This window comes from Plutella xylostella, chromosome Z, assembly GCF_932276165.1.
Source record: "Plutella xylostella chromosome Z, ilPluXylo3.1, whole genome shotgun sequence".
Taxonomy (NCBI): Eukaryota; Metazoa; Arthropoda; class Insecta; order Lepidoptera; family Plutellidae; genus Plutella; species Plutella xylostella.
The window spans coordinates 11,870,699-11,898,546 of NC_064012.1; the positions used below are offsets into that span (position 1 = coordinate 11,870,699).

General features: G+C 39.0%; 1 protein-coding gene across 3 annotated transcripts in view; it reads right to left on the reverse strand.

Annotated features, from left to right (window-relative positions):
* LOC105397762 (transient receptor potential cation channel subfamily A member 1) overlaps positions 1–27,848 on the reverse strand; it is an 80,664-nt gene that overhangs the window by 21,772 nt on the left and 31,044 nt on the right. For 2 of the 3 annotated variants that reach the window (XM_048632376.1, XM_048632375.1), the window contains exons 2-14: positions 26,919–27,075; positions 25,822–25,912; positions 21,793–21,862; positions 21,244–21,369; positions 20,690–20,986; positions 19,925–20,164; positions 19,717–19,824; positions 18,493–18,671; positions 13,243–13,407; positions 2,287–2,401; positions 1,045–1,214; positions 576–720; positions 94–201 (exon numbers count right to left, since the gene is read on the reverse strand). In XM_048632376.1, coding sequence (XP_048488333.1) covers positions 94–201; positions 576–720; positions 1,045–1,214; positions 2,287–2,401; positions 13,243–13,407; positions 18,493–18,671; positions 19,717–19,824; positions 19,925–20,164; positions 20,690–20,986; positions 21,244–21,369; positions 21,793–21,862; positions 25,822–25,912; positions 26,919–27,075 — 1,971 coding nt within the window. The remainder of the gene's footprint in view (positions 1–93; positions 202–575; positions 721–1,044; positions 1,215–2,286; positions 2,402–13,242; positions 13,408–18,492; positions 18,672–19,716; positions 19,825–19,924; positions 20,165–20,689; positions 20,987–21,243; positions 21,370–21,792; positions 21,863–25,821; positions 25,913–26,918; positions 27,076–27,848) is intronic. The other variant, XM_048632377.1, reaches the window with a different exon arrangement.

A 27,848-nucleotide genomic window follows, 5' to 3' on the forward strand; every position in this document is an offset into this window, starting at 1 on the left:
AGTCAAGAAGAAGATATTTAGTATTCTAAGTGTCTGTGTGTGTGGTATATAAAGGCACTATGAAATGGAAATAATAAGTAAAATGTAACTCACGTTCAATGCTGGTAAAGCAATTGGTTTGGTCATGTTTTCAGGTTTCAGCCGATGTCCGAATTCGTCTTCTTTAAATTGTGGACACAGAGCTGAGAAGTTGTACTTAATCTGAAAATAATATTATAGGGTGAAGACTGCATGGAGAGTGGGAACCTAACTGTATTTTTTTTCGGCATGTCACGTAAGGATCTTCTAATATAGTAATCTTATCTTTTTATCTATTAGACTGGGCTTCACTGCTCATTTTTCTAAGGGGAAGTTTTAAATTGGACTGTGCGCTCCGCTACTTAGTAGGGTTGTATCTAAGTTACTTAATGATTCTGAATCGATTACTAGAAATAAAGTTACATATTCGAAAATAATATCACACTTGCCCTAGTTGCTTATGATTAATATAGGTCTATAGATTCAATGAAGACTCGTCGAATCACAACTTCCTCTGCTGGTTTCACGCAATATACCTATCATTGAAAATTACTCACATAAAAGCTCTTAGAATCCTTCTTGCAGTTGGCTTTCGTGATACATTTGTCCTGGACAGCTTCGAAGACGCGTGGCATGTAGGCTATGAGCGCCAGAGTCACGCACGGGTGGCGGTCGGATCGAAGCGACATCACCTCACTAGCCCTGTAAGAAAAAAAGTTGCTTAGAATATGGTCCTAGTCGGGTCGGTGGTAGCTCTGTCGGGTAAGCGCCTGTTCCTCACGCGGGTTCAAATCTCGAGTCTAACATGTAATGTAAATATTTCTATTTTATACAAAAAAATAGGTACGTATCATGTCTTGTGCACGCAGTAAATAAATATTTCGCATCTTGCCATGGAGTTACTGTGTTTTTTCACACTTATTAGTTAAAAAACAGTCAGCATTTTTTTCAACAGTAATTTAACATTTAGCCAATAAATTACATAAATAATATACAACGAAAAAGAAAGGATAATATTCTTATTACCTTTCCTCATGAGTGACCATGGCTAGCGCTGCGTCCGGAAACTTGTAATAAATAGCATAGTCGATGGCACTCATATCCATGTTGTTGTAAATAAGTCGGCACCCCATTGTCAGCAGAAGAGCTATAGCATTCGGCTTGTTCTCCATCGTCGCTAAATGAAGTGGAGTGTTCTGAAAAAAGAACATATTTTTTGTGAAATGAAATTCATTCAATTTAAGTTCAGTCGGTGGTGCTTCTATTTTCTCGTAACGTACAGGTTTGCGGGTTTGAATCCCGTTCAGACGATCCAGGGTAACTATGTGGTTAGTATACTTTTGTATTTGTGTACCTAGGCATGTCAGACAAAAAGGATGAATAGGTGCTTTGGGCGGTAGGTTGGTTTCGGATGGCCGTGTTCGATTTGTTGTTTGTTTGAAACTTATTTTATATGATATGTTACTGACTGCATAAAGGCTTCTATACTTCAGTTTCTAGTTAGTTATTTAATTATGTTAGGAAGTAATTATTCCCTGAAATACAAGACATAGGTTCTTGTATTTCAGGGAATAAAATGAAATCCGCTTTATTACATGATAATTATGATCTCTTCTCGGTTAGACAGGCTTTTATCAAGACGAAGCTACTTGGCTTCAGGCTGCTCTAATGAATACGAAGCTTTTTATTGTTACCGACAAGCATAATGTTTATGTGAGTATTCAATTAATTAATTAATGGATACTCCGTTGTGAAGCTATGTCATTGAAATTCTAAAAAGGGTTTGGCACTGACATTGTATTACTCTGAGGAATTATCTTACATTGCACTTGATATGAGTAAAAATAAAATTGCAGTTTATGCCTGTCGTGTAACAGACGGTACAATCCGTGACATAACGTTTGAAAATACGTTCCACCACCTAATCTACAACTTTGATGAAGTGTGGCCCAAATTATAGTCATTCATATTACTCCAGAGCATAACTACCTATACATATTTAGACTATATTTTGCTGCCCAGTAATATTCCGACTATGGTAAACATAGTTTCGTCGGTTAAAAAAATGTTGGTTAAACCACTAAAACGGTTTCAGAAGTACCTACCATGCACAAAACAATATTATTTCACAGATTTTTTTGCGTATTCAGATGTCCTTCTAAAACAAATTACCAATCAAGAAAACAGATGGCATCGTTTTATACCTACATAAAAATTTATGAATCCAAATCTTATACAAGTAAGTACATATTTTTTGAAAGCACTTACGCCGTCCTTGTCCACTTGGTCTAGCAGGTGCGAGTGCACGGAATGGAGAAGCTCGATGGTCTGCGTGTACCCGCTCATGGCAGCCAAATGCAGGGGGTTGCGCCCGTTGTGGTCCCTGAAGATAATAATAACATACGTTTTCGATTATGGCAATCAATTAAAATATTATCGATTATTAAACGCAATCGCAGGCAGGTCGCTTGTGCTCTGAGACTAAAACAGCGCAGTATGTTTACACAGGCAATACGCATTAGCTAAGGTTGTGAAAAGTGCAAAAATGGCAACTGAAACTTTTGTGAAAAGCGTTCTGTTTTTTGTTAAACTGTAATTGTTTCAGTTTAAGGGTCTGCAATAGGGAATCGAGGGTTGGCATTGTCATAGAATTATGTAGTAAATGATGCTCTACAGCCTTGAAAAAAATCACACAGGTAGTTGAAGAGTCTAGCTAGGTGCTGAATCATTCGAATTTAAGTAAATGATTATGGATAACTGTAAATTAATTTCAGAATATCAAGAAAAACCAGTCAATCACACTCCCGTATTGTAACAACTGTGTCGTAATTATAAAGAATTTTCATATGATTTTTATCATATTATAAAGTTAAAGGCTTGGACTAGGCGCTAAATACCTTGTTTTTTAATAAACACACACTTATTTTGTGTAAATTAATCCCAAACTTAAGCAATTTTTTTCCCTCAAATCTTCATACAAATATCTATGGCGGCTTTCTGTGTTATAAAATCATAAACACAAGTGACGTTTGACTCAGTTGGCCGCTGGCCTCCAAAGAAGGGTCACGTCGGTTTAGGCAGCACTGACAGCTCGCGATCTTATCGTGTACAGATACAAAATCACTGCACATTGGTTGTCATTGCACTTTTTCAACTTTTATGACACCAACATAATTTGATTTGAAATTGAGGAAGCATAATTCTTCCAGTATATTCAATACATTAAATTAAATTAGATAGTGTGCAATATTCTCGTGATATTACAGTCTCGTAAAGGTCTGATGAGGAGCAGGAATATAGCATGACACGTTACCGCACTCACAATGAGTAACACGCAATTAAAACTGCTCTCAAGAATCAAATCGAAACTTCGGTATTAAGTCGTTAAAGTGGTGAAATTATTAAATTATCCAGCAAGACAATACTTGAAGCATACGCAGAAATATCTCCATGGAAAAACACAAGTAAGCCCTGTAAATGAGCACTAAAAGTTAACTAATCTTGTTTGATTATAATAAAATTTTTACAAGTTTTGTAGACCTACCCTCATACTTGGATAACTACCGGTGACAGTTGACGTCATACTGACAGCTGAATTGACATTGACAACTATAATTGTCACATTGACAGCTTCCCCAGATAACCTGTCACATATCAGTGTTGCCAGTACAAATAAACCTACCTAAAGTAAGGGAATATTTTACAAACACAAATCTGGTTACCTATATCATAATCATGACTACGAAATGCTCTTCCTGTAATATAATTATTAACGAAGTACTGGCATTTCTACAATGCAAAATTAATGTGATGGATGATAAAAGCCTCATCGACATTTGCGCTACCCACAACACAGAAGACGAAATAACAGTAGCGAAAAAACTTCTATTTGATACGACCCAAACAAGTAAACGCCTCATAAACAGGAAACAAGATAAAGCACGAAAGGACCTACAAGATATCATCACACAACTTAGAGAGGTTGAGCCTAATCGGGCACCGATATTTGTTGCACGAGATTTACACAAACTGCCTCCCGTAAATTTCGACCACGTTGACGTATCACGCCTACTGAAGGATATAGTTCATCTGACTCAGGAGGTCAATAACATCAAGAGAAACTATTCGACGGCAGCAGAAGTGGCTGAGCTTAGAAACGACATAACTTGACACCAACCGGAATCAAGCACACACTGCTAGCTGCATCGCCTCCTCCCACACCAAAGAAAAGTATCCAATCGAAGAACGCATCCTCAACAAAAAGAGCCACCAACGCATGGGCTATTCCCTCCTGCCCTCTAAAGACTCCCCCAACTAATAAAACCGATAAAAACAATCAAAACAGTAGTGCCTTACCATCAGACCTGTCTTCATTGCCTGATCCAAGGACTCCAAGTGGCAGTTCTAACACAATTAGTAAGGAAATTGACTCTAACAGTGAGAATCAAGAAGAATTTATATTAATTGAAAGGAAAAAGAAAGCAAAACATATATCTAAACCTAAACCTAAACAAAAAACGTTAAATATTCGCGGTACTGCTGTAAACTACTCAAACACTCTTAAAGTTGCTATTAATTCTGCTGAGGTGTACACATCTGGCTTTGACAAGAGCGTCACAACAGAAAATATCAAAAAACACCTTATAGACACTGGACTAAGTGCACTGCAGGTTGAACTGCTGCCTGAAAGAGAAGGGTTTAATCACAACGCGTTCAAAATAACTGTCTCTAGCAACAGCATTAATAGCGTGCTAAACCAAGATCTGTGGCCACCCGGCATATCAGTCGGCATATACAGGGTGTCCCAAAAGTCAACGTCATCCCTTAAAGGGCTGATAGGTCAGCTCATGAGAGGCCAGAATATTACAATATGACCTTAGTAAAAACTCGATAATTTTCGAGATATTGACACTTTTATAAATTTGCTGAAAATCGACACCTTGGATCAGTTTTTTGCGTGCCGCCGGTACAAAAATCCATATTGTTAGAATTTGTTTGGTGTTGCATCACCCTGTATAGCCCTGCTATTGATCGCAGTCAAAAAAAATATCGAGTTATGCTGTATGTTTAAAAAAAACACGGTTTTCAAAGTCATAAAAGGTAATCGTATTTTTTTATAAACAACTTTGACTCTACATACTGTAAAAAAAATATACCACGCAAACCTGGCACCTTATTTGAAAAGATTGCTCATTTAATGCAGTTTCCAAAATGGTATGAAACGTTGCTATTGTTTTAATTAACAAAAAAGTTATTGCTATTTTAGTACAAAACGACCTCGATGTAATATTGTTTGAAGGAAATTTATCTGACTAAATTTATTAAGGGTAAGTCATGTTGGAATAAGTAAAAGTAAAATAGGTGGTGGGGTCAGCCGTGGAAACATAGATGACGCAAAAATAGCTAAGAAAAAACTTACCAAACTCTTATAAAACGTTTTTTACACCTTATTAAAAAAAAACACATTTATTGACTTTTATTTTTATTTCTCAAAATTATAACACCACATTATTAAATTAAGTACATAATCAGCAAAAAATAATACTCATTAATGGTCATAATCATAATTTTGAGAGTTTGGTTTTGTTTAATAATAACTTTAAAATAATTAACAAGTAATTAGAGGTAATGTTAATGACAAACTGATCTGTCCCTTTTTTGGATACTGTGTGTATCCGGTGTACAATGTACATGTGTAAGCGTTTTTCTTGTACAATATCACACATTAGCACTACTCAGGTATGTACGTTACCATGCGCTACATTTATGGGGAATGTGGAGTTGCTATAGTCCCCTTTTTTCGAGAAAGATACTCAAAATGCGTTATTTTATTAACTGTGACAACGTTGACTTTTTTCCCACTCCCGGCCATACCACCTATTTTACTTTTACCCATTCCAACATGACTTACCCTTAATAAATTCAGTCAGATAAATTTCCTTCAAACAATTTTACATCGAGGTCGATTTGTACTAAAATAGCAATAACTTTTTTGTTAATTAAAACAATAGCAACGTTTTATACCATTTTGGAAACTGCATTAAATGAGCAATCTTTTTAAATAAGGTGCCAGGTTTGCGTGGTATATTTTTTTTACAGTATGTAGAGTCAAAGTTGTTTATAAAAAAATACGATTACCTTTTATGACTTTGAAAACCGTGTTTTTTTAAACATACAGCATTACTCGATATTTTTTTTGATTGCGATCAATAGCAGGGCTATACAGGTGATGCAACATCAAAAAAATTCTAAAAATATGGATTTTTGTACGGCGGCACGCAAAAAACTGATCCAAGGTGTCGATTTTCAGCAAATTTATAAAAGTGTCAATATCTCGAAAATTATCGAGTTTTTACTAAGGTCATATTGTGATATTCTGGCCTCTTATGAGCTGACCTATCAGCCCTTTAAGGGATGACGTTGACTTTTGGGACACCCTGTATAAAGAACACGCGTACCTAGCGTATCAAACCAAAAGAAAACATCGTCCAATCCACAAACATGAACAATAAACTAAAAATTGTCACGATAAACTGCAAATCACTGCGAAGATCCAGTAAATTCATTGAGGAGCTCTGCTCGAACAATGATGTAGTGGCTTTGCAAGAAACGTGGCTCCTGCCTACAGATTTACATACGCTACAGAACATACATGACAGCTGTGATGCGATAGGCACCTCCGCCGTCGACACTAGCGCAGGCCCACTCGTCGGTCGCCCACATGGAGGAATCGCAATCCTATATAAGAAAACTTTAAAAGCAACAGCCAGTATACTGTGTGAAACACCCCGTCTAGCGGCAATTGAGCTGACTCTATCCAGTGAAAACAAGCTGCTTATAATCAACATTTATATGCCTACCTGTAAACAGGATAACTTTACGGAGTTCGTAGACTGTCTCAGCAAAATTCACGCCATAAAGGAGGAGAGTAACTGCAGCGACTGCCTTGTGATTGGGGATTTTAACGCAGACTCATCTACACAGTTTGGAAGAGAGCTCTTATCTTTCTGTACTGAATATAACTACGAGTGCGTCGATAGAACTATGCTACCTGCTGATACATACACCTTTGTCAGTGATGCACATGGCTCCGTCTCGTGGCTTGACCATTGTCTGATATCAGAGACAGTGAAGAAGAGCATAACAGACATATGTGTGGACTACGATGTGACATGGACTGACCATCGACCAATACATATAACACTTTCAATAAATAAACTGTCAAGGGTGTCAGTCGGCCCAGAGAACTCTCACACTGATCCCTGGGCATGGAGACCACGGGATAGAAACGATATTGTTAGGTACGGTAACCTGATGAATATATACCTACCACATGAAAAACATCGTGAAGAACCTAAAACGGCTGCAGAGATAAATGAGCTGTATGAACTTATTGTTACCACTATGCAAATCGCTGCTGCAGGTGCATTCAATAAAAATAAAAAACGCAATAAAAAATATAAATCTCAAGCGGGCTGGAGTGAACATGTTGCGGAACACTATGCTAAATCACGGGATGCTCTGAGGGAATGGCACTGCGGCGGGAGACCTGCTGCTGGCGAACTCACTGATAATAGACGACTAGCTCGGTCCAAGTTCAAAGAGGCGCTCAAGAAATGTCAACAAAATGAAGAGCAAAATAAAATGAATAGCATAGCAAAAAATTTCTACAACAAAAACTTCACTAACTTCTGGCAAAAAACTAATAAAATATGCAAGTCTCGAAGTTCAATTCCCTCCAATATCGATGGTGAAACTGACAAAAAAAGAATAGCGGACTTGTTTATCAATAAGTTCACACACCCGCCACCGGCTACGCAAACCTATGCCCAGTCACTGCAGACTGCCTCTGCTGGAAGTGATATTACGTGTGAAAGGGATCAGCCCGGTGGTGATACAGCCAACAGTATTACGCCCAAGTTGCTTCAGAAAATTATGAGTAAAACTGCGAACGGAAAATCCCCGGGGCATGACGGGTTATCAATTGAACATCTGAAAACTCTTGGGCGCCCCTTGTGTGTCATCCTGTGTAACCTGTTTAGAGCGATAATAAAACTGGAACATCTACCAATTTCACTTACTCGGACAGTCGTAGTGCCCATATGCAAAGACAAACAGAAGGACATATCCAACTCCAACAACTACCGTCCGATTGCCCTCGCACCTATTATAGCACGACTGCTAGAAAAAGTGATTCACTCTCTATCTGAGAAATACCTCTATAGCAGTGATCATCAGATGGGGTTCAAGAGTAACTCGTCGACAACAACAGCTATATACGTAGTCAAGCAAATAGCTCATTACTACAAGCACAGAAACACATCTGTTATAGCCTGCTACCTGGACCTTAGCAAGGCTTTCGCTTTCTCACACTCTGCTCTGGGATAAACTTCGCGAAAGAGGAATGCCGGAGATCCTTGTGAGAGTTCTAGTGAAATGGCACCAACAGCAGACGAACTCCGTGAGATGGAACGGCGAGTACTCCAAACCTGAAAAGCTGTACTGTGGGGTGAGACAGGGAGGATCCAGCTCTCCAGTGATGTTCAACGTGTACATGGATGAGCTGAGCAGCAGGCTGGCGGAGTCCGGTGTTGGCTGCTACATGGATGGACTATGTGTGAACCATGCAAGCTACGCAGACGACATGGTGCTCTTGGCGCCCTCGGTATCCGCCATGAGGCTTATGCTAAAAATCTGCGAAGACTATGCAGAATCACATAACATGCTGTACAACGCAAGCAAATCTGTGTACATGGTGTTCGAGTCCTCTAACACTCCTGCCGAAAATCCCCCCCTACATCTCAATGGGGCAGCTCTGGCAAAGGTCAGCCAAGTTAAATATCTCGGACACCTAATTGACGACAAGCTTCGCGACGAAGCCGACGTCGAGAGACAGCGCAGGGCTATCAGCGTCAAAGCCAACATGCTGGCGCGCCGCTTCCAGCGCTGCAGCGTGGAGGTGAAGCGCCTGCTATTCACCACGTTCTGCTACAACCTGTACACGGCTGAGCTCTGGTGCCACTATACGAAGGCAGCATACAACCGAATCCGCGTGCAGTACAACAATGCATGGCGGATACTGCACCGCCTGCCCCCCTGGTGCAGCGCGTCGGAGATGTTCGCGGCCGGGCGCGTGCACGGCTGGGCGGCGCTGATGCGCCACACCACGGCGGGCGCGGCGGAGCGCCTGCGCCGGTCTTGCAACACCGTGGTGCGCGCGGCCGGCAGCTGGCAGGCGAGCCCCGTCCATGAAGTCTGGAGGCGACTACAAACACACTCACCATGACTGACAACTGGCTCAAACTGACTTTTCAATTATTGTGTGATAAATGCATGTAAAATAATGTTTAATATGAAATGAATTATGACTGTATTTAAAGGTAAAATGTAAATTAATTTTATATAATTTATTAGTAATCTTGCTTTATAAATAATTATTAATGTTAATGTTATTTAATCAAAAATATGGGTTATGACCTGGAATAAATAAATTTATTATTATTATTATTATAGCGAATGGATCTAAGTGATGACAATACGCACGAACATTAGGTTAGGGATCAAAAATACAGTCTCTTGGTGCTGGTTGAGGTATGGTCTCGTGAGGATCTGATGAGGGCAGTAACACGGTGGTGGCTCAATTTTATTTCAAAGATGTTAATAGCTAAAAGCATCGAGTTTGGGCTATTAAGTATGTTTTTCAGAGAGAGAGAAAGAGATTTTGTTTTTCCTCTGGATGTGTTAGGTTTACTGGGTTTACTAAGTTCATTCTGTTAATGGCATCAAGTTGTTATGTGTTCATAAGTAATAATTATTTATTAACAAAATGCTGTTGATTCTCCACGAAAATGTAAAAATAAAAATAAAATAAATTCGTAACGTAAAATTGTCAATGACGGAATTTCTTCTATAGACAGTAGCCACAAAAAAAACAAACGATAGATGACGTGATTTGAAGATAAAGATACATTTTTTCGACACATAGACAGCAACAACAAAAAAAATACACATTTAAAGAAAAGAAACACATACTTATACAAAACAACAAAGAAAAAAAAAGGATACACATCAAAATAACTGGAAAAAATATAAGCCCCAATTTACTTGTGTGGGACAGGGAGTACCATAATATTTTTTTTGGGGTACTCCTCATCTATGCGAAATATAAGCTTGATATCTTTACCCGTTTCTGAGAAAAAGGGCGGTGACAGGCAGTCAGTCAGACAGACGGACAACAAAGAGATCCTATAACGGTTGCTTTTTTTCTTTTGACGTTCGAAACCCTAAAATTAAGTAAAAATATTATGCTGCCAAAAAATGTACTTACAGGTATTGAAAAAGCTGTATATAAACAAATTATACCAGCAGAGGGTTCACCATTTAGCTGAATGTTACTTAGAAAACGGCCTTGAGTGGCGGTCAAGTTGGTCCCCGCCTGCGATACTTTCCATTAACATTGGGACTCGTTTTCATGTTTTTAGCGTACAGTCAGGTTTTTAGTTTTTTATAATTGTATTTTTTTATTTGTAACTTTTTAGTTGTTTTTATTTTATGAAATTTTACGTCGGTAGGTAGTTCATGATCATTTTTTATTTCAATAATTTTGGTGTTGTTATTTAAATACCTTCAATATGCATATTTTTGTAATGTGAAAATCAAGTCCTTTCATTTGATACCTTACACGGCAAAGTTGAATTATTATTTTTTCGATCATCACGTTATGTCCTCAAGAGGGCGCTATGTACATTTTAATGGAACGTCACATAGCCTATAGCCATCGCGCCATCAATACGCTTCTAACAATACCTCATACATCAAAATCTATCAAGCCGTTTAGGCTACAGGAGGGAACAAAGAAACAGACAAACATACATATATGTATACATACATACAATCAAAAAACATTACCCTCCTCCTTCGGCAGTCGGGTAAAAATGAGTAAGACAGGGGGTCATTCTGAACTTTTGCTCTACGAGTTTTGGAAATTAACAAAAAAAAAACCTTTTTCATAGAAACTTTGTTGGACATGTGACTTTTTACCATGGAAAACGAATATTTTTTTTCGCGAATTTGCAAATCTCGTAGAACAAAAGTTGTTCAGAATGACCCCTTGAGTCATCCCCTTTTGGCTTAGTATAGCCCTTTTGCGACACTATGTATTTACTTTGCTTTGTCGTCGGGGTTCAGTTGGCTGGAGGATGCCCGAAACTTATTATCTACACTTTAATACTTTTAGTTACCTTTCTACAAGTAAATACCACATTTGTTTGAGAAAGCTAATCGGGTTCCGAGTATAGAGTAAAGTGGCACCCCTATTAATTTCTACTCTTTCCTGGTGCCTACCAGTGTAAGTAAGGATTATACTTACTTACCCTAAAATCACCCAAAATGTACTTGAACATAATTGTCAATAAAGTTGGCGAGTAAAAGTTTATCGACCCACTGTGCAAACTTACATGTGTGCGTGTCACTGCGTGTGCTGTGTGAAGAGCATTGAAAACCCAAAATTGGCGCGGCACGTCACCCTGTACGGGCCCTTAAACAATATTTTCTGTTTTTTAGTTTGACAGCGTTAAAATTAGAATTTCTGCCTTCAGAATCGACATCAATGAACACACAAAGATAATACATAATCACGTATAATTTAACAGCTCTTGTAGACACTATTCATAAGTCAACGTGAGCAATATTAAAAAACTAAAAGCTATATAGGTTATAGTATCGTAAATTAGCTTGTGCTCGAGTTACCACAGTCATTTCTACTTTATCTTCATAAAGCAATACGATTTTACGGTGTAACTTCGCGGTAAATAACACAATAAAAGACTGTATAAAACGGCAGTACCATTAGTAGTAGTACCAGGGTTTTTCAGTTCTGAATCTCTTAGGGTGGATTCGACCAACGTCGAGTAACTTTTTACTCACGAGTAAACTAGCAGTTACTTGCGAGTAAGCCGATTTTGCATTCTACCAAACCCGAAACCAAGATAAGTAGCTTATCCCAAGAATAAAATGTTATACCGCCAAAATTGACCGTGTAACGAGCTTATCCGAGAGTAATTTTGTAATGGCGGCGGCACATCAGCTGATTAGAAAACCGTCATAATGACATATAAGCACATCTGTCAAAACATAAACAAAAGTAAGTTAATAGGCAAATTCTCAAAATAACAACAGCGAATAAAATATTAAAACATAAACAATTTCATACTATTATAATCCATTCAAACTAAGTTGGCATGTCATTTCTATTGCATGCTTTGAAACGCAACTATTTTTATTTTAGTTGCATTACAGTTTCGTTCCTCGTTCATTCAATTAATCATGGTATAACTTGGTACGAGTAGAATGCAAATGTACTTATCCTAGATATTTACTCGCGTATAAATTTTATTCCGGTATAGTTATTCTCGTGTAAGATGATGTTTGGACGAATTCGCCCTTAAAGAAATTGTGTAACACATTAACCCAAATCCATTTTAAATCTATTAATCACAATTCAAACATTGCTAATGTTTATTAATGAACTTGAACAAGACTAATGTCCTTCAGTTATTTTGGAACCGTCCAATAGACCTTTATTATAATTATTTCTGTTGGATCGGCCCAGACAAACAAAACTTAGCCAATATCCCTGATTTAAACTCATTAATTTAATCTAAAAAGCGCCCTTCAACTTGTTTGGTCAATTTAAATTAATTTACTCTTGACAATTTTAATTTATACTTCAGTAGGTAAATATAAAATCAGTATGCCGCCGAAGCTAGCCTGTGTATGAGAATACGAGCATCATGAAATATAATGCCTATCAAAAAACGATGAACACTCAAGAAAAACCTTCCCCTTTAATAAAAAATACACTGGGCTGCAAAACTTAGTGATATTGTAAGATTTGTAATCAGAGAAAGAGGGTGAGTCGCCATGTAATTCTAAACAACTTTTGTTATGTTAAACATATTTGTTTAGATCGAATAGTTTTATGGAAATCTGTGACAAAAAGTCTGCATACCCACTGGCTAGTCAAGATTTCACCCATAACTACTAAACTATAGTCTTTAGATTACAAAATATATGTACCTATATATTAAGGGCAATGTATATACATAGTCAAAAATTTAGCACACCCCAGTCCGCGTTGTTCTATGTACTCAAACATGACCGAAATCGTTCGACTAGTCTGCTTTGCCTGCTATACCACCCGTTGTAAAACCAGACAAAGTTTACCTGTGTAGCAATGCACCTCGGTTGAGCAGTAGTTGCACGACCCTGGTGTGGCCTTCCCTGGAGGCGATATGCAGCGGCGTGAGGCCTTCGCCGTCGCTCTCGTTGATGATGAAGGTACCCTTGTCCGAGTCTAGCAGCTGGCATGCTGTGTGGTAGCGCCCGTATCTGGAATTGGCAAACAGCCTCATACATCTGATTGTGTGAAATAGATCATAGCGAGACTGGACACTTTGTATAAGGCTGAAATCAGTCGGACTGTTCCATTAGATTGACGTGCAGTCATGGTATGGGGAACACCCAAAAATTCCGAAAAACTATTTTCCGAATTTGAAAATACCGAATGTGTAATTTACAAGATATTGCAATACCGATTTCTTTAAATAACGAATTCTAAAACACGTAAATATAATTTCGAATATTATAACCACGAACATTTGTTATTACGATTGTCAAATACACGAACTTAAAAAAATAAGATTACTTTAGATACGATAAATAAAATACCGATTTATTATAATCACGTAAAATTAAAAATCCCGATCAAAAATATGATAATTCGTGATTTTGACAAAAAAACCATATACGTCTTAAAAATCTTAGAACCAAAACATAAAAATAGGTCGAACGTACGTCGTAAAACGTCGGGCAAAGCGAGCGAGCAATTTCTCGTCGACATGGATACAATCGAGAATTTGTATTTTCGGAATATTAAAACTTCGGGATTCGTAATTTTAACAATTTTAATATAATAAAATCGTACATTTGAAACATCGAAATTATAATATTCTGAAATTTGACTTTCGTAATTTTAATAAATCTGTTCTTTGAAATTTCTTTTATAGACTACCTATTCGTGATTTTCGTTACTCGGAAACTTGAAATTCGGGAATGTCGAGCTTATGCAGTTAGAACCATTAGACAGTTAACAGATGTAGCTACAGCCAGGCTTGTGTATTTTAGTTATGTCTTACGGAATTCTATTGTGCGGACGGGCGGCTGATTTAATAAAATTTTTGTTCTGCAAGAACGAGCAATTCGAGCCAAATATGTATTAGGTTCTAGAATTTAATTAAGAGACAGGTTTAAGGAAATAGGTATACTAACCGTTCCATGTCAATATATTTATGAAAATATTATGTATGTTCGTTAAAATTTAAATTCATTTAATAAAGTAGGAGCCATTCACGGTATTGAGACCAGAAACAAAAAAACCACTAAAATGTAAGAAATAATTTAAGGTTTACACAAATTCTACTCGTATGTGACAGTACAAATATATACCTAAGCAGGAACTGTTCTTTTTTGATGTTGGTGCGGTGACAAAGTAATCTGAATAAATATGGCACCAACTTCAAAAAAGAACAGGGGCGCGATTCATATCTCAACCGAAATATTTGTAAAACGATACGAACGAGTTACGAGATGAAATCCGCAATGTTCAAAAACGCGATTCATAACACACATACTTTGATCTCGTTTTCATATCGCTAGTTCGTATTTGGATGGCTTGAGTGAAATGAACGAAACTATATTTTTTTAATTGCCATGCAAAAATAATAACTAATTGTTTTAAATAATTTTGTTCCTACAATATATTTTGTTGGAATTAGTGTCGATAGCAAGTATCAAGAAACGGCTTTTTAATTCAACGTTGAAGAAATTCATAACCTGTTGCACTTTTGACAGCTGCCATGTTTTCTACATAAAAACATTGATTTTCTTTGCTTATTTTCGTGTCAACGTAGTTTTTTTGGAAAATAAGAAGAAAGGAAGTTTAACTAACTTAGAGAAATACGACTGAGACATAATCATAAACGAGGTGAACACAAGCAGCAGCCGATGTGCTTGAGTTGCAGAAGGAGCAACTGCGCTGTGAGAGGGCCACGGCTTCAGCCCTCACAATGATAGCTGATTAGCTGAAGCAATTAACAGACAGGCTGCAGTCAATGAGAGGCTTCTTGAGGAGGGGCTCCTCATATGGAAAAAGGCTAATGAAAGGAACAATCAAGACCAGACTTAAAGTAAAGATTTTAGCGGCGACGCAGTTGCGCGACCAGTAAAGCTCTGGCTCCGCGACCGGCGGCGTGGCGCGCGCGGTCCGCGCGGCGCTGCTGCGGCTGCTGCTCGGGAGGATCCCGTCCCTGCGCATGCGTCTGGCCTTCAATGGCCTCACGCCTCTCTTCTTCCTCTTCTTCATGCGTCAATTCAAACAGAGGAGCACCTGTGATTACTGATTACCTAAGTTCCTATATACAATAATAGTTTAATAATTGTTAACAAAATATTGTATATATAAGTATTAATAGAATATGAGAAAAATAATAAGACATTATCTGTAGCTTTATTAAGTGGTAAAGGGACCTAATTACTACCTATATTTTTTTAGTATTTGTGATAATTCATAGAATTTATTAGTTCTATCAATAAATAAAATATACATGCATTACAATGTGTTTAATTCATTAACTTACAATTTGCACACTGAGGGAATGTGTATGCTTTCGGTTAAAATATTCTTCCTCATTCTGCGAGGGCCTCAGGCCAAAACCCACGCCAATCAAATAAATATCACTATTACAAGCTTACTATAAAGGAAAATTACGAATTCGGTAAAGATAGAAACGTATCTCGTAGGGACGGCTGTCTGGCTGAAAAATGGCTTGAAGATCTTGGAGAGATGCGTACAAGGTCAATTTCACTCTTAGCAGTATTTTTTCTGAAAACGATCTAACAATTTCACCCTTTTCTTCGAAAGTTTAAAATCGCTTAAACGTCAAAATAAGACAGATAAGCGATATCAAAAAATTCAACAAAAATGACATGAATCGCGTCATTCTCCATTCCGTTCATTCATTTTGCGATCTCGAAACGATCTTACTATGTAGCTTGTTTTTAGTGCCATGTGAATCGCAATTTCATAGCTCGTTCGTAAAAATCTGAAAACGAGATGAATACGAAGGTGTTTTTTGTGACACGAATCATCCTCCATTCCTGCTTAGGTATATATTTGTACTGTCACATACGAGTAGAATTTGTGTAAACCTTAAATTATTTCTTGCATTTTAGAGTACAACCGTATAGGTACATTATACCGCCCCGACTTTGCCTAATTGAGTATAAAACTGAAAACGTGTAAAAATAAATTCGGATACCGAATGGGCAATTCACTCAAATATTTCAAAGATACAAGAAAATACTGAGAAGAATAGTATACCCCGTAAACAAAGGAAAATACAGTAACTCATTCAATTGTTCCTTGAGATTGCAAACTGTGCTGACCGACCTTCTGACACAAACCTAAAGGTGGAAACTTGTTAGACCTAAGTTATCTTTAGCTTTTTATGGTTTATATATTTAATTAGTTAAGTTTTCCTAAAAAAATATAGAAAATAAATACAACTACTACTACCGATAATACAACTAACTTCGTTTTCGGGTAGATATTGGTCTCTACCATTGTCATAATGAAAACTCCGATGAAATTGCTAGATGGAAAGAGTTACAAAGATTTACTTTGCTATAAAGCCTCTAAGAATTGAATCGGACCTGTCGAAATCGAAGCACTGACACTACTTCTCTTAATATTATATACGGCGATTAATACGAATTACAAAGCAACCTGCAGCGCCTAAAAATAATAATATGGATTAAATTAAATAAATAAATAGTCATTTATTTCGGGTGTATAAAGCCCATATCAGAACATTACATCAATAATTATAAAATTAAAGTTAAAATTAAAATTGGGTACATTCAGAAAATTCATTGTCATTGTTTTTATAATTAAAATTATATAAACATACGTATAAATATAAACATACAATAAAATCATATTTATTTAACATTTCCAGAGCGTTGCACCCTCAACCAAATGTTGGTAGAATGTATGGTTAATATTGTCACACAACGTGCTTAAGATCGTATTTGATGATCCACGTAAACGGTCCCAGAAGGAAGCTATTTTTGTTCTTATAATAGCAAAGAAGTCAGGGACTCTGGCCTCCGCGAACATGCCCGATGCACTGCAGAAACGAGGGAGCCTCATCAGTATCCGAAAGGCATAATTATACTGTACATTGAAAGCACGTTTCGTATAAACGATATACGAATACGAAATACGAAACCACAGCTGACTAGTATAAAGGCTCTGACAATATGCTTTAAAGAGTGTTATTTTCACCTCGTTTGTGGCTCATACGAACCACGGCCAGAGCCCTGCGCTCGCGCTCTATGTCGGCCTCGTCACTCAGGTCTGACGACATTATGTTGTTGTTTACAACCTGCACTGGCGAGCCCTTCAGAAATACTGGAGGCACCCGGTCTGGACCTCTCCCGGCCTTGAACACCATCATCTCTCTTCTTCTCATTGTATTTTAACCCATGGTCTTCGGCATAGCGAGCACATATGGCTAATAAACGTCTAAGAGCCTTGATGGAGGGGCTGAGGAGCACCATATCATCAGCATAACTCAGGTTGTTGACACAGACACCACCAACATGGCAGCCGATGCCGGTGCCCCTCAGCTCCTCGATCAGATCGTTTATATAGAGGTTAAACAGGTCGGGAGAGGTCAGACCTCCCTGACGTACACCACACTCTAATCTGTAATGATTAGATATAGTGTCGCCCCATTTCACAGAATTACATAGTTTGGTTTTCGTACCAGTATCGCAACAAGGACACTACATTGCTGTTTACATCCGCGTTTTTAAGTTTTTACCAAAGCAAATTATAATTTACCAGGTCAAAAGCTCGGCTCAGATCTAAAAAACATGCATACACAGATGTCCCTCACTCCGTATAATATTTAACTGTGTGTTTCAGACTAAATATGGCTGAGGCTGAGCCAGTTGCGAGACCGGGACGAAAACCAAACTGAGCATCATCTAGACGTAGCCTGTTCGCCAGTGCAGGCTGCAAGAACCTCTCCAGAATTTTACCTATAACAGTACCTAGCGAGATGGCCTGTAGTTATTTAGGCGCAACAAGTCACCCGTTTTATTTAATATTCGGATTAAGACTGAGATTAGATTAAATTTTGAAATTTTCATCTCAAGTCAAGCCATAATTATATCCAAATTAAGAAAATCTATTTATCATCAAATCAATCTATCATTCAACGTCTTTCGTCACTAGTCTACAATGTTAAAATTCTAAACAAAACAAGACAGCATTACCATTAAGGACATACAGCGTACAGAAATCGATACTAATACGTTTACGTATACGTTTGTAAATATGTTACTAACCTGGCAGCAAAATGCAGAGGGCTCTCGTTATTATTGTTCTTCAAATTTATGCAAGCTCCAAGCCTTATCAGGTTCTCCAAAGACCGGATGTGACCCTCGCGACTGGCGTAGTGCAGGGGAGAGCAGCCGGTAGTGTCTTTTTCATTTAACAACTCAGTTAAACTCTTTGGGCAACGTTTCTGTAACGAAATAAACGAATATTTATTCAGTACTATAATACTATCGGAATAACTTTTAGATACTTAATGTCATTTTTATAAGCATCCTCTTTACTTACACCTAGGAGAAACAGACGGCCGCGGCCGCGAGATGATCACGTGAACGGATTATAATTCTGAATCCAAAAAATCCGGCTAATAAACAGATATTTATAATAATCTTCATCAAAAACTTTCCTAATCAATATAATACAATAAGTGACGTTGGCACTTGAAAATTTTTCATTAAATTCGAATCTTCAAAAGTACTTAAAACGAATAAATTCTCCTTTAACAACGAAGTTTCCCTTTTAATTTTCATAGTAAATGGAATTGCTTATTGAACTTGAGTTATGAATCTAATTATTTTGTTTAGTCTATCTAACTTGTTGTTACACAAGTTAGATATAATTTGTTAACTTGCCTTGTTTTGTTATGATGTTCTTGGGATTAACTCAATGACAAATAATTCAGTTACCCAATACATGATGGATAAATAAAAGTGTATCTAAAGTGGACTATAATAAAAATATGAAATAGTTTGTTTTCCTATATTTATTTGTTGGTATTTTAATTATTCAATATAATATTATTGTATAATTCGCAGCCATCAACTTGCACTCTGGTTCAATGATGAAATTCCATCGTGAACAAATCACGTTTAACTTAGTGACAGTGCATTATTGATGACCTTTTAGTCGAGTAATGGCTGTGCTCAATTAATTAAGCTAATTGATTTGCTATTATGCATACACGTGTGTCGGAGAACCCTTCCATTTGTATGCAGAATGAAGGCGGTAAGTATTACTGTTATCGTTATCTAAGTATATGCCGATCTATGTTTTTTTTTGTTTTACTCTTTATCACAAACACACGGCAATTGATGGTGTAGATATGTGGGTTGGTTGGTTCGAGGTGACAAAGGCCGCATACATTGCTGAGGTTCCGCCTAGGTTGTGGTGATGATGTCGTTTACCATAATGGTGAATAGCGCCCCAGTTAACAATTGCATACCTACATTACCTACCTTACAACTGGCAGCAAAATCTTCCAGTCTTCCCCCATTGAGTACTACTAGATGAAGTACATTTTTACTGTTTACATCTTTTAAACAAATATCAGCACCTAGTTCAATCTGAAAAATATCGTTCAATTTAAAAACAATAATTGTGAATGTGGAATTTGTTTTTTTTATCGTAGTTAAAGGTACTTATTAAAATTACTGCATTTCTTACCAAGGCATTAACAGTTCTCCATCCGGCTCTCGAGGCCGCCAGAAGCAAAGGTGATCTGTGTTCTTTGTCCAAAGGATTAATGTCCGAGCCTTCAGATATGAGGAATTCTACTATGTCAGGGTGATCAAACATAGCCGCGCAATGTATCGGCGTCATCTTCTGCACATCGCAAGATTGTAAACACGCCAGTTTCTCCATGGGTTGCATTGTAAACATAAGTTGGACAATGTCGAGAGCGCCCTAAAACAGTAGTGTAATTTCTGTAATATCTTCATTCAGTAATTTCAGTATGGCTTACTTAAACTTATTTTCTGTCCGATGTTATAGTTCATTCCAACATTCTCTCCATTTAAAATTGAATTGAAAAATAAAATGGACACACAGGGTGTTATTCTGCCATTTCAGAGGACACATTTAATGAAATTAATGGGGAATAATTTCAATATAATAAATAATTTCAATATATAATATTCATCAGACCTCCTGAAGCATGACAGGGTGATGAGGTGGTGAAATTATCATAGCACGAGAGGAGGATACATTCAAAATAATATTACAATAGCTAAAAACTTCCGTAAACAACATTCATTGTCGTGAACAAGCTTCTCATAGGCCTTAAATTTAGACATCAAGATTAATGATACATTACACCTGACAACCCCAACCAATAAGTCATCCCCAACGACTACGTATACGACCATTAGGTACAGTCGTGAGTATTTGGATGCAAGTTACATGTATTTGACAAAATATAGAATACCATACCTGCGCGCAGGCAAGATGGACCGGGGTTGATAAGTCATGCTGCTGAGTTGAAATTTTGGCTCCGGATCTTAAGCACAGCTCTACAGCTTTAATGTCGCCACCATGCACTGCCGAATGCAAAGGAACGTTTCCCTCATTGTCATATAAAGATATCATTTGTTCCCTTGTGCAACCACGGGATTCGGCCCACTGCAGAAATACTTCCATGGTTCTTGACGATGCGTTTTTAGCTGCTTCGTGAATAGGGTAATAACCGTTGTTACACGGACGTTTGTACTGGGCGTCCAAATCTGTTATCTGTATTGAAAATAAATTAATAAATTATTATTTACCTTTAAAGTTTCTGGGGCGAATACTATACATATTTTCGGTTACAGCTGGAAAAATATTTTTATGTGTAGGTATATGTATAATATGTTTCGGTCGGACTATTAGAAGTTGAAAATTTTATCTAAGTTTTTAATTGAACTCTCACACTCAACAAAACAAAACAACTTAAATCTCTAATAAAGATAAATAAATAAAATACAGGTGCAGGAACCATCAGCACTAACCAGGACAGAAGCGCATTCGTCGTGGTCATGGATGGCAGCAAAATGTAAAGCGGTACGGCCATGCTCGCCCCCCAGGTCTACGTCAAACATGTTCTTATACTTGGCAAATAGTTTCAGTACCGAAACCTGAAAGAAAAGCTGAATTGTAATCGCACACATACAATTATAAAAAGATTATCACGCTTCGGGTGACCGAAGTGCTGGCGCGTACCTCGCAAATATTAAGCGTCGCGATACAGCGAGGGAACGCAGCCAGCCTTTTGGGCACCTTCCCCATGGACGGTAGCGATCTGGCTCACATCTTCTATTTACTCACCAATTAAAATACAATAAGAATGGTGTGTAACAAAAGTATTCATATTGTCAAATCAAATGTTGTCTATACCAAACAGTATGTAGGTAAGCAACCTTACTGATAATAGCCAGATCCGTGGTATAAATAGTATTGATTGATCCTTAATTATGTAATAGGTACCTACATTATGTCAGTTATGAAAAAGAGATGCATCCAACTTTATACTGTACTAGCTTATACAACCAAGGTCTTACTTTATTCAACTCCGTTGCCAAATGAATTGGAGCTTGTGTTCTCTTGTTTAGAACACTCGTATCGACTTGTCTGAAAAAACATGATTTAAAATTATTAAATTCAAATAATATTTGGGATTATAATAATTATACTTAATGTTATTTATATTTATAAATATATTATAATATATGCAGTAAGTCATGATGAGTAAATAGCGTAATGTGTAACGCTTCTAACAAAAGTGATAAATCATAACAAAGTTTCGATAACGAAATGCATCATCATCATCATCACTACTGGACATAGACCTCTCCTAAGGAGCGCCACAACACCTCCGCCGTCCTCATTCAGCCACTACTGGCTACCCGCCTAAGGTCGTCGTTCCAGTGGGCGGGAGGGCGTCCTACGCTGCGTTTGCCTGTTTGTGGTCTCCACTCGAAAAGGAATACTTCGTGACGAAACCTGAACTTCCAGATAATTCCAAGATAATTTGAACATCACCCCTTACATGGGGTGTAAGGGTTCTAAACATCCGAAATGAACCAATTGCCAACCTCACTTGCCCGTGGTGCACCCTACTAAATAACAGACGAGGCTCTGGCGACCGGATGATGGCGGTATAACCATCCAAAAACAGCTACACTAAATCCCATAGGCCGGCGATGGGCAGCAGCGTCACCGGCACGAAAAGTGTAGCCCTGCGATCACCAACCCGCATTACCAAGCGTGGTGATTATGGCAAAATCCTCCATGGTGTCACACCCAAAGCCCCGGCCCCCAGTTCCCGGCAGCCCTACTATTCCTGACTACGGCAGCGGTCTAGGTAACGGTAGGGCAGGGGGTGCGAAGAATCCCAGGGTTACGAATGGCTGCCATCAACGACTACAACTGGCGACATACAACGCACGGACACTGAGAGAGGACGAGAAGATGGTAGAACTCGAGGTAGAGCTTAGCAAAATAAAATGGGACATCTTAGGGCTATCAGAAGTCCGTAGAGAGGGCGAGGACACGATGACCCTGGAGTCCGGCCATATGCTCTACCATCGCGAGGGCGACCAACTGTCCCAAGGTGGCGTCGGATTCCTCGTCAACAAGACCCTTGTCAACAACGTAGTGGAGATCAGCAGTGTGTCGAATCGGGTAGCGTACCTAGTACTAAAACTAACCTAGAGGTATTCCTTGAAGGTCGTACAGGTATATGCACCAACCTCGGCATACTCTGACACAGAAGTCGAAGCAGTATACGAAGATATCTCTAGAGCTATCAAGTGTACTGCTAAGACCCAATACACCGTTGTAATGAGGGACTTCAACGCCAAAGTGGGAGTACAAGAATGCGACGAATCGAGGGTAGGACCTCATGGCTTTGGTAGCAGAAACCAGAGAGGGCAAATGCTTGTTGACTTCCTCGAAAGGGAGGGGCTGTACTTGATGAATTCTTTCTTTGAGAAACAGCCCCAGAGGAAGTGGACATGGGCAAGCCCCGATGGTAGGACGAAAAACGAAATCGACTTCATTATGACTGACAAGCGGCACATATTCAGAGATGTCTAAGTGATCAATAGGTTTAAAACTGGGAGTGATCACCGACTTCTCCGAGGTACTCTGAATATTAACTTCAAGCTGGAGAGGAGACGTCTGGTGAAGTCGACCCTTCGTCCCACACTGCACCAAATTAGAGCTGGCAACACCAGCTTCCAGAGAGAGATACAGAGCCGATTCGAATCGCTGGAAACCACTACGGATATTGACGCGGATACAATCCAAATAGTGAAGGCTCTTCGTGAGGTGGGCCACAGACATTTTAGCATGAGAAGCAAAAGCAAGGAGTCTGAACTTTCAAGCGAGACACTCGAGCTTATGAGGCAGAGACGCGAATTTCCGTCGGCAGGTGACACTTCGTCAGAACTACGGGTACTCAACAAGCGTATAAAGAAGCTGATACGAAGAGATCTCCGTCGCTCCAACACACGCGCCATAGAAGCAGCAATTGAGCAAAACCGGGGGTCAAAAGTCTTCGTTCAGCAACTTGGGAGAAGCCACTTGACGAAGTTGAAGTCTGCAGATGGTAATATCGTTGCCTCTAAGCCGGAGGTTCTTGCCGAAATCGAAGGTTTCTACGGACAACTTTATGCTTCACACGCGCAGAAGTCTGTGGCTCAGCTCACCGATCCCAGAGCGCCACTAATACGCCACTACACTGACGACATCCCTGACGTCAACATAGGCGAGATTAGGATAGCCCTTGAGCAGCTTAAAAACAACAAGGCTCCGGGTGAAGACGGAATTACTACAGAGCTTCTGAAAGCTGGAGGTATTGCAATCCTCGAACAGCTCCAGAGGCTCTTCAATTCGGTTCTTCACTATGGCATTACACCGGAGGCATGGTCTGAGAGCGTCGTGGTATTGTTCTTTAAGAAGGGTGACAAAACCCTTCTGAAGAACTATAGACCGATCTCGCTTTTAAGCCATGTATACAAGCCTTTCTCAAGGGTTATCACGAACCGTCTTGCCCAAAAGTTATACGAGTTCCAGCCTCCAGAGCAGGCTGGGTTTCGAAAAGGCTTTAGTACAATAGACCACATCCACACAGTAAGGCAGATTATACAGAAGACCGAAGAGTATAATCAGCCTCTGTGTCTAGCCTTTGTTGACTATGAAAAAGCCTTCGACTCCATCGAGACCTGCCCCCGTATTTTGTAACTTTTTGAGAGTTAGCAACCGGTGATAATTGGTATCAACTTAGAGACTTATTAACCGAAAACACAAAAAATCTTATTGAAATAAATATGCAAGAAGCCTACCAATATATCCTTACATTCAACATAAACGTTTGTGAAATCAGATAAGTCAGTAAAAAGTTATAAATTAATAATGCTCTAAGCTGTCAGCCATTTTATACCAACCAACCCCACTCGGAGTTACATAATACGGGGGCTGGGCAGTTTTGGAATCCTTGCAGAGATGCCAAATCGATTGGCGCTTTATCGAAGTGTTGAGATGTCTGTACAATGCCGCTACTATGACTGTCCAAGTACAGGACCACAAGACAAGACCTATCCAACTGCAACGTGGAGTGAGACAGGGGGATGTGATATCTCCGAAACTGTTCACCAATGCATTGGAAGATGTCTTTAAGACGTTGGACTGGAAAGGACATGGCATATGTATAAATGGCGAGTACATGTCACACCTCCGCTTCGCGGACGACATCGTTATTATGGCAGAATCTCTGCAGGAACTCAGCTGGATGCTAAGTGGCCTAAATGCTGCTTCCCGACGTGTTGGCCTCGGTATGAACTTGGACAAGACGAAAGTCATGTACAATGCTCACATCAAACCGGAGCCGGTCGCCGTTGGTGAGGCAACAATCGAAGTTGTGCAAGAATATGTCTACCTCGGGCAGACTATTCGGCTAGGCAGAAGCAACTTCGACAAGGAGGCTGCAAGGCGCATTCAACTGGGTTGGGCTGCATTCGGGAAACTTCGTCACATATTCTCCTCGGCCATTCCTCAGAGCCTGAAGACCATAGTCTTCAACCAGTGCGTCCTGCCAGTGATGACGTATGGTGCAGAGACGTGGACACTGACGGTAGGACTGGTCCACCGATTTAAAGTCGCTCAGCGTGCTATGGAGAGAGCTATGCTTGGGGTTTCTCTGATGGATCGTATCAGAAATGAGGTTATCCGTCAGAGGACTAAGGTTACCGACATAGCTGTCAAAATATGCAAGCTGAAGTGGCAGTGGGCTGGTCATATCTGCCGAAGAACCGATAACCGTTGGGGTAGACGAGTTCTCGAGTGGAGACCACGAACAGGCAAACGCAGCGTGGGACGCCCTCCTGCCCGCTGGACTGGCGACCTTAGGCGGGTGGCGGGTAGTGGTTGGATGAGGAAGGCCGAGGACCGAGTGTTGTGGCGCTCCTTGGGAGAGGCCTATGTCCAGCAGTGGATGATTATTGGCTGATGATGATGATGATGTGAACATCAAGACAGACAGAAGGAGTTTATTATTAATAAATTTAAAGTTGTTTCTATTTACTTACTTTTGAAGAAGGAATTCTATGGCATCAAGAGCTTCGTTTTCTACGGCCACGTGAAGTGGTGTATTTCCCGCATTGTCTTGAGGGTTTAAATCTGTGACAAAAAATAACCCACATATTTCAAATATCGATGTTTTGTAACTTAGGATCTGCATAACGACTTTTGCAGCTGACTGTACTTTGATAATAAAACGACAGTAGGGCCTGACAAGACGCTAGAAAATTTACGCACATCTTTCGTCGGGTACTCCCGAAAAGTCGTTATGCAGGTCCTAAGTTGCAAAACATCGATGCACTAGAAGACGGAAGTCACTGCACAATTTTTCTAATATGAACAAGCTAGTCACCATAACACTCTAGAAGTCAGAAAATGTATTGTCGCCAAAAGTTAAGACACAGCGAATATTTTAAAGGAGCTGGACAGCCAGCATGAAATATTTGCATTTGACGGTCACAAGTAGCTGAACGGACCCCTTAGCATGAATTTTCATCGTGAACGTGAAGTAGAATACATCGAGTAATTTTGTATGAAAATATGAACAGCGCCCCTGGCGGTCGGTAGCAGTACTAAAATTTCCCTACAAAATTCATCGAGTAATTTCACGTCACGTTCACTATGAAAATTCATGCTAAGGGCTCTGTTCAGCTACTTGTAATCGTAAAATGCAAATACTGCCAATAATGGCAATGATAGGCCAAAATAAATATTTCATGCTAGCTGACCAGCAACTTTTGAAATTTAATTAGATAACGAACTAATGTTCGCATAAATGTAGATCAATTTTTGATATTCTCTGTGCCTCCCAACTTTTGGCGATTTAATTTTATAACCAATTTCTGACACTACCTTGTTTGTTCATCAACTAATAGAAAACCTCCAAAGTGACTGCCCTGAGTGTTATGGTGACAAGCTTGTTCATATTAGAAAAAATGTGCAGTGACTTCTTCCGTCTTATAGTGCATCGATGTTTTGCAACTTAGGATCTGTATAAAGACTTGCAAACTGTACATTAAAAAAATACAGTAATATTCCAACTTGCTTGCATTCATATTTTGTTCGGCATTTTTTCAAGCCATGCAATAGTAAATTCAGGAATTACCTCCAGCATAGTTATTGATGAAGTGAAGTATGTTGGTGTTGTTCCTGGAGGCTGCTTGGTGCGCCGCCGTCCGCCCGCGACAGTCCTTCAGCGTGAGCCGCGACGGGGCGCCCAGATAGAGCCGCATGAAGTCGTCCACATTCCCCGTCTCAGCAGCCTGCGAAATTGTATCAAACTCAAAATCCATGAAGCCTTATATACCTACCTGTGGTAGCTGTCCTACGGAGTCATGCGACTGCCATGGCGAGACTACGGGTCCGAAAATATTCCCATATTTTATTTTACGAAATTACCTGTATACGATAAGATAACAAAATTATACTTATTAATTCTTACTTGCATGACAGCCGTAAATAAAACAAAATAATAATATACGTTGTTCATCAATGTTCCACTATCATTTTCTACTATACTTAAAGGTAAAGATAGGAATATTTCGATGCGATAAAAACTCCATTGAACAAATGAAATCGACAGTTCTTCAGATCTAGTCCAGTCTATCATTCAAGTGTGTACATGTGTGAGACTATCTGTACAACCAATACCAATAATGGGTAATTTACCACCACCTGCAGTCAATCCTCTTTCTCCATTTGAGACGTGTGGTACAGATTTCACATTTTCAGTCGTAAGAAACCCTTCATATAATATATGCAATAACAACCATATGTAGTAGGTAAAAATAAACTATTATTATCTTTATAATAAATAAATTACAGTCGCTTTACTAACACTGCGAAATCTACACTAGACAAACCTGTATCGTGGAAATCAATAATTAGAGATTAAATGTCAAAATTAAGTATCTACCTCATCATCACGACCCATCACGTCCCCACTGCTGGGGCACGGGTCTCCTTCCAATGAAGGAAGGGTTTAGACCTAGTCCACCACGCTGGCCTAGTGCGGGTTGGTGGACCCCAACACAAG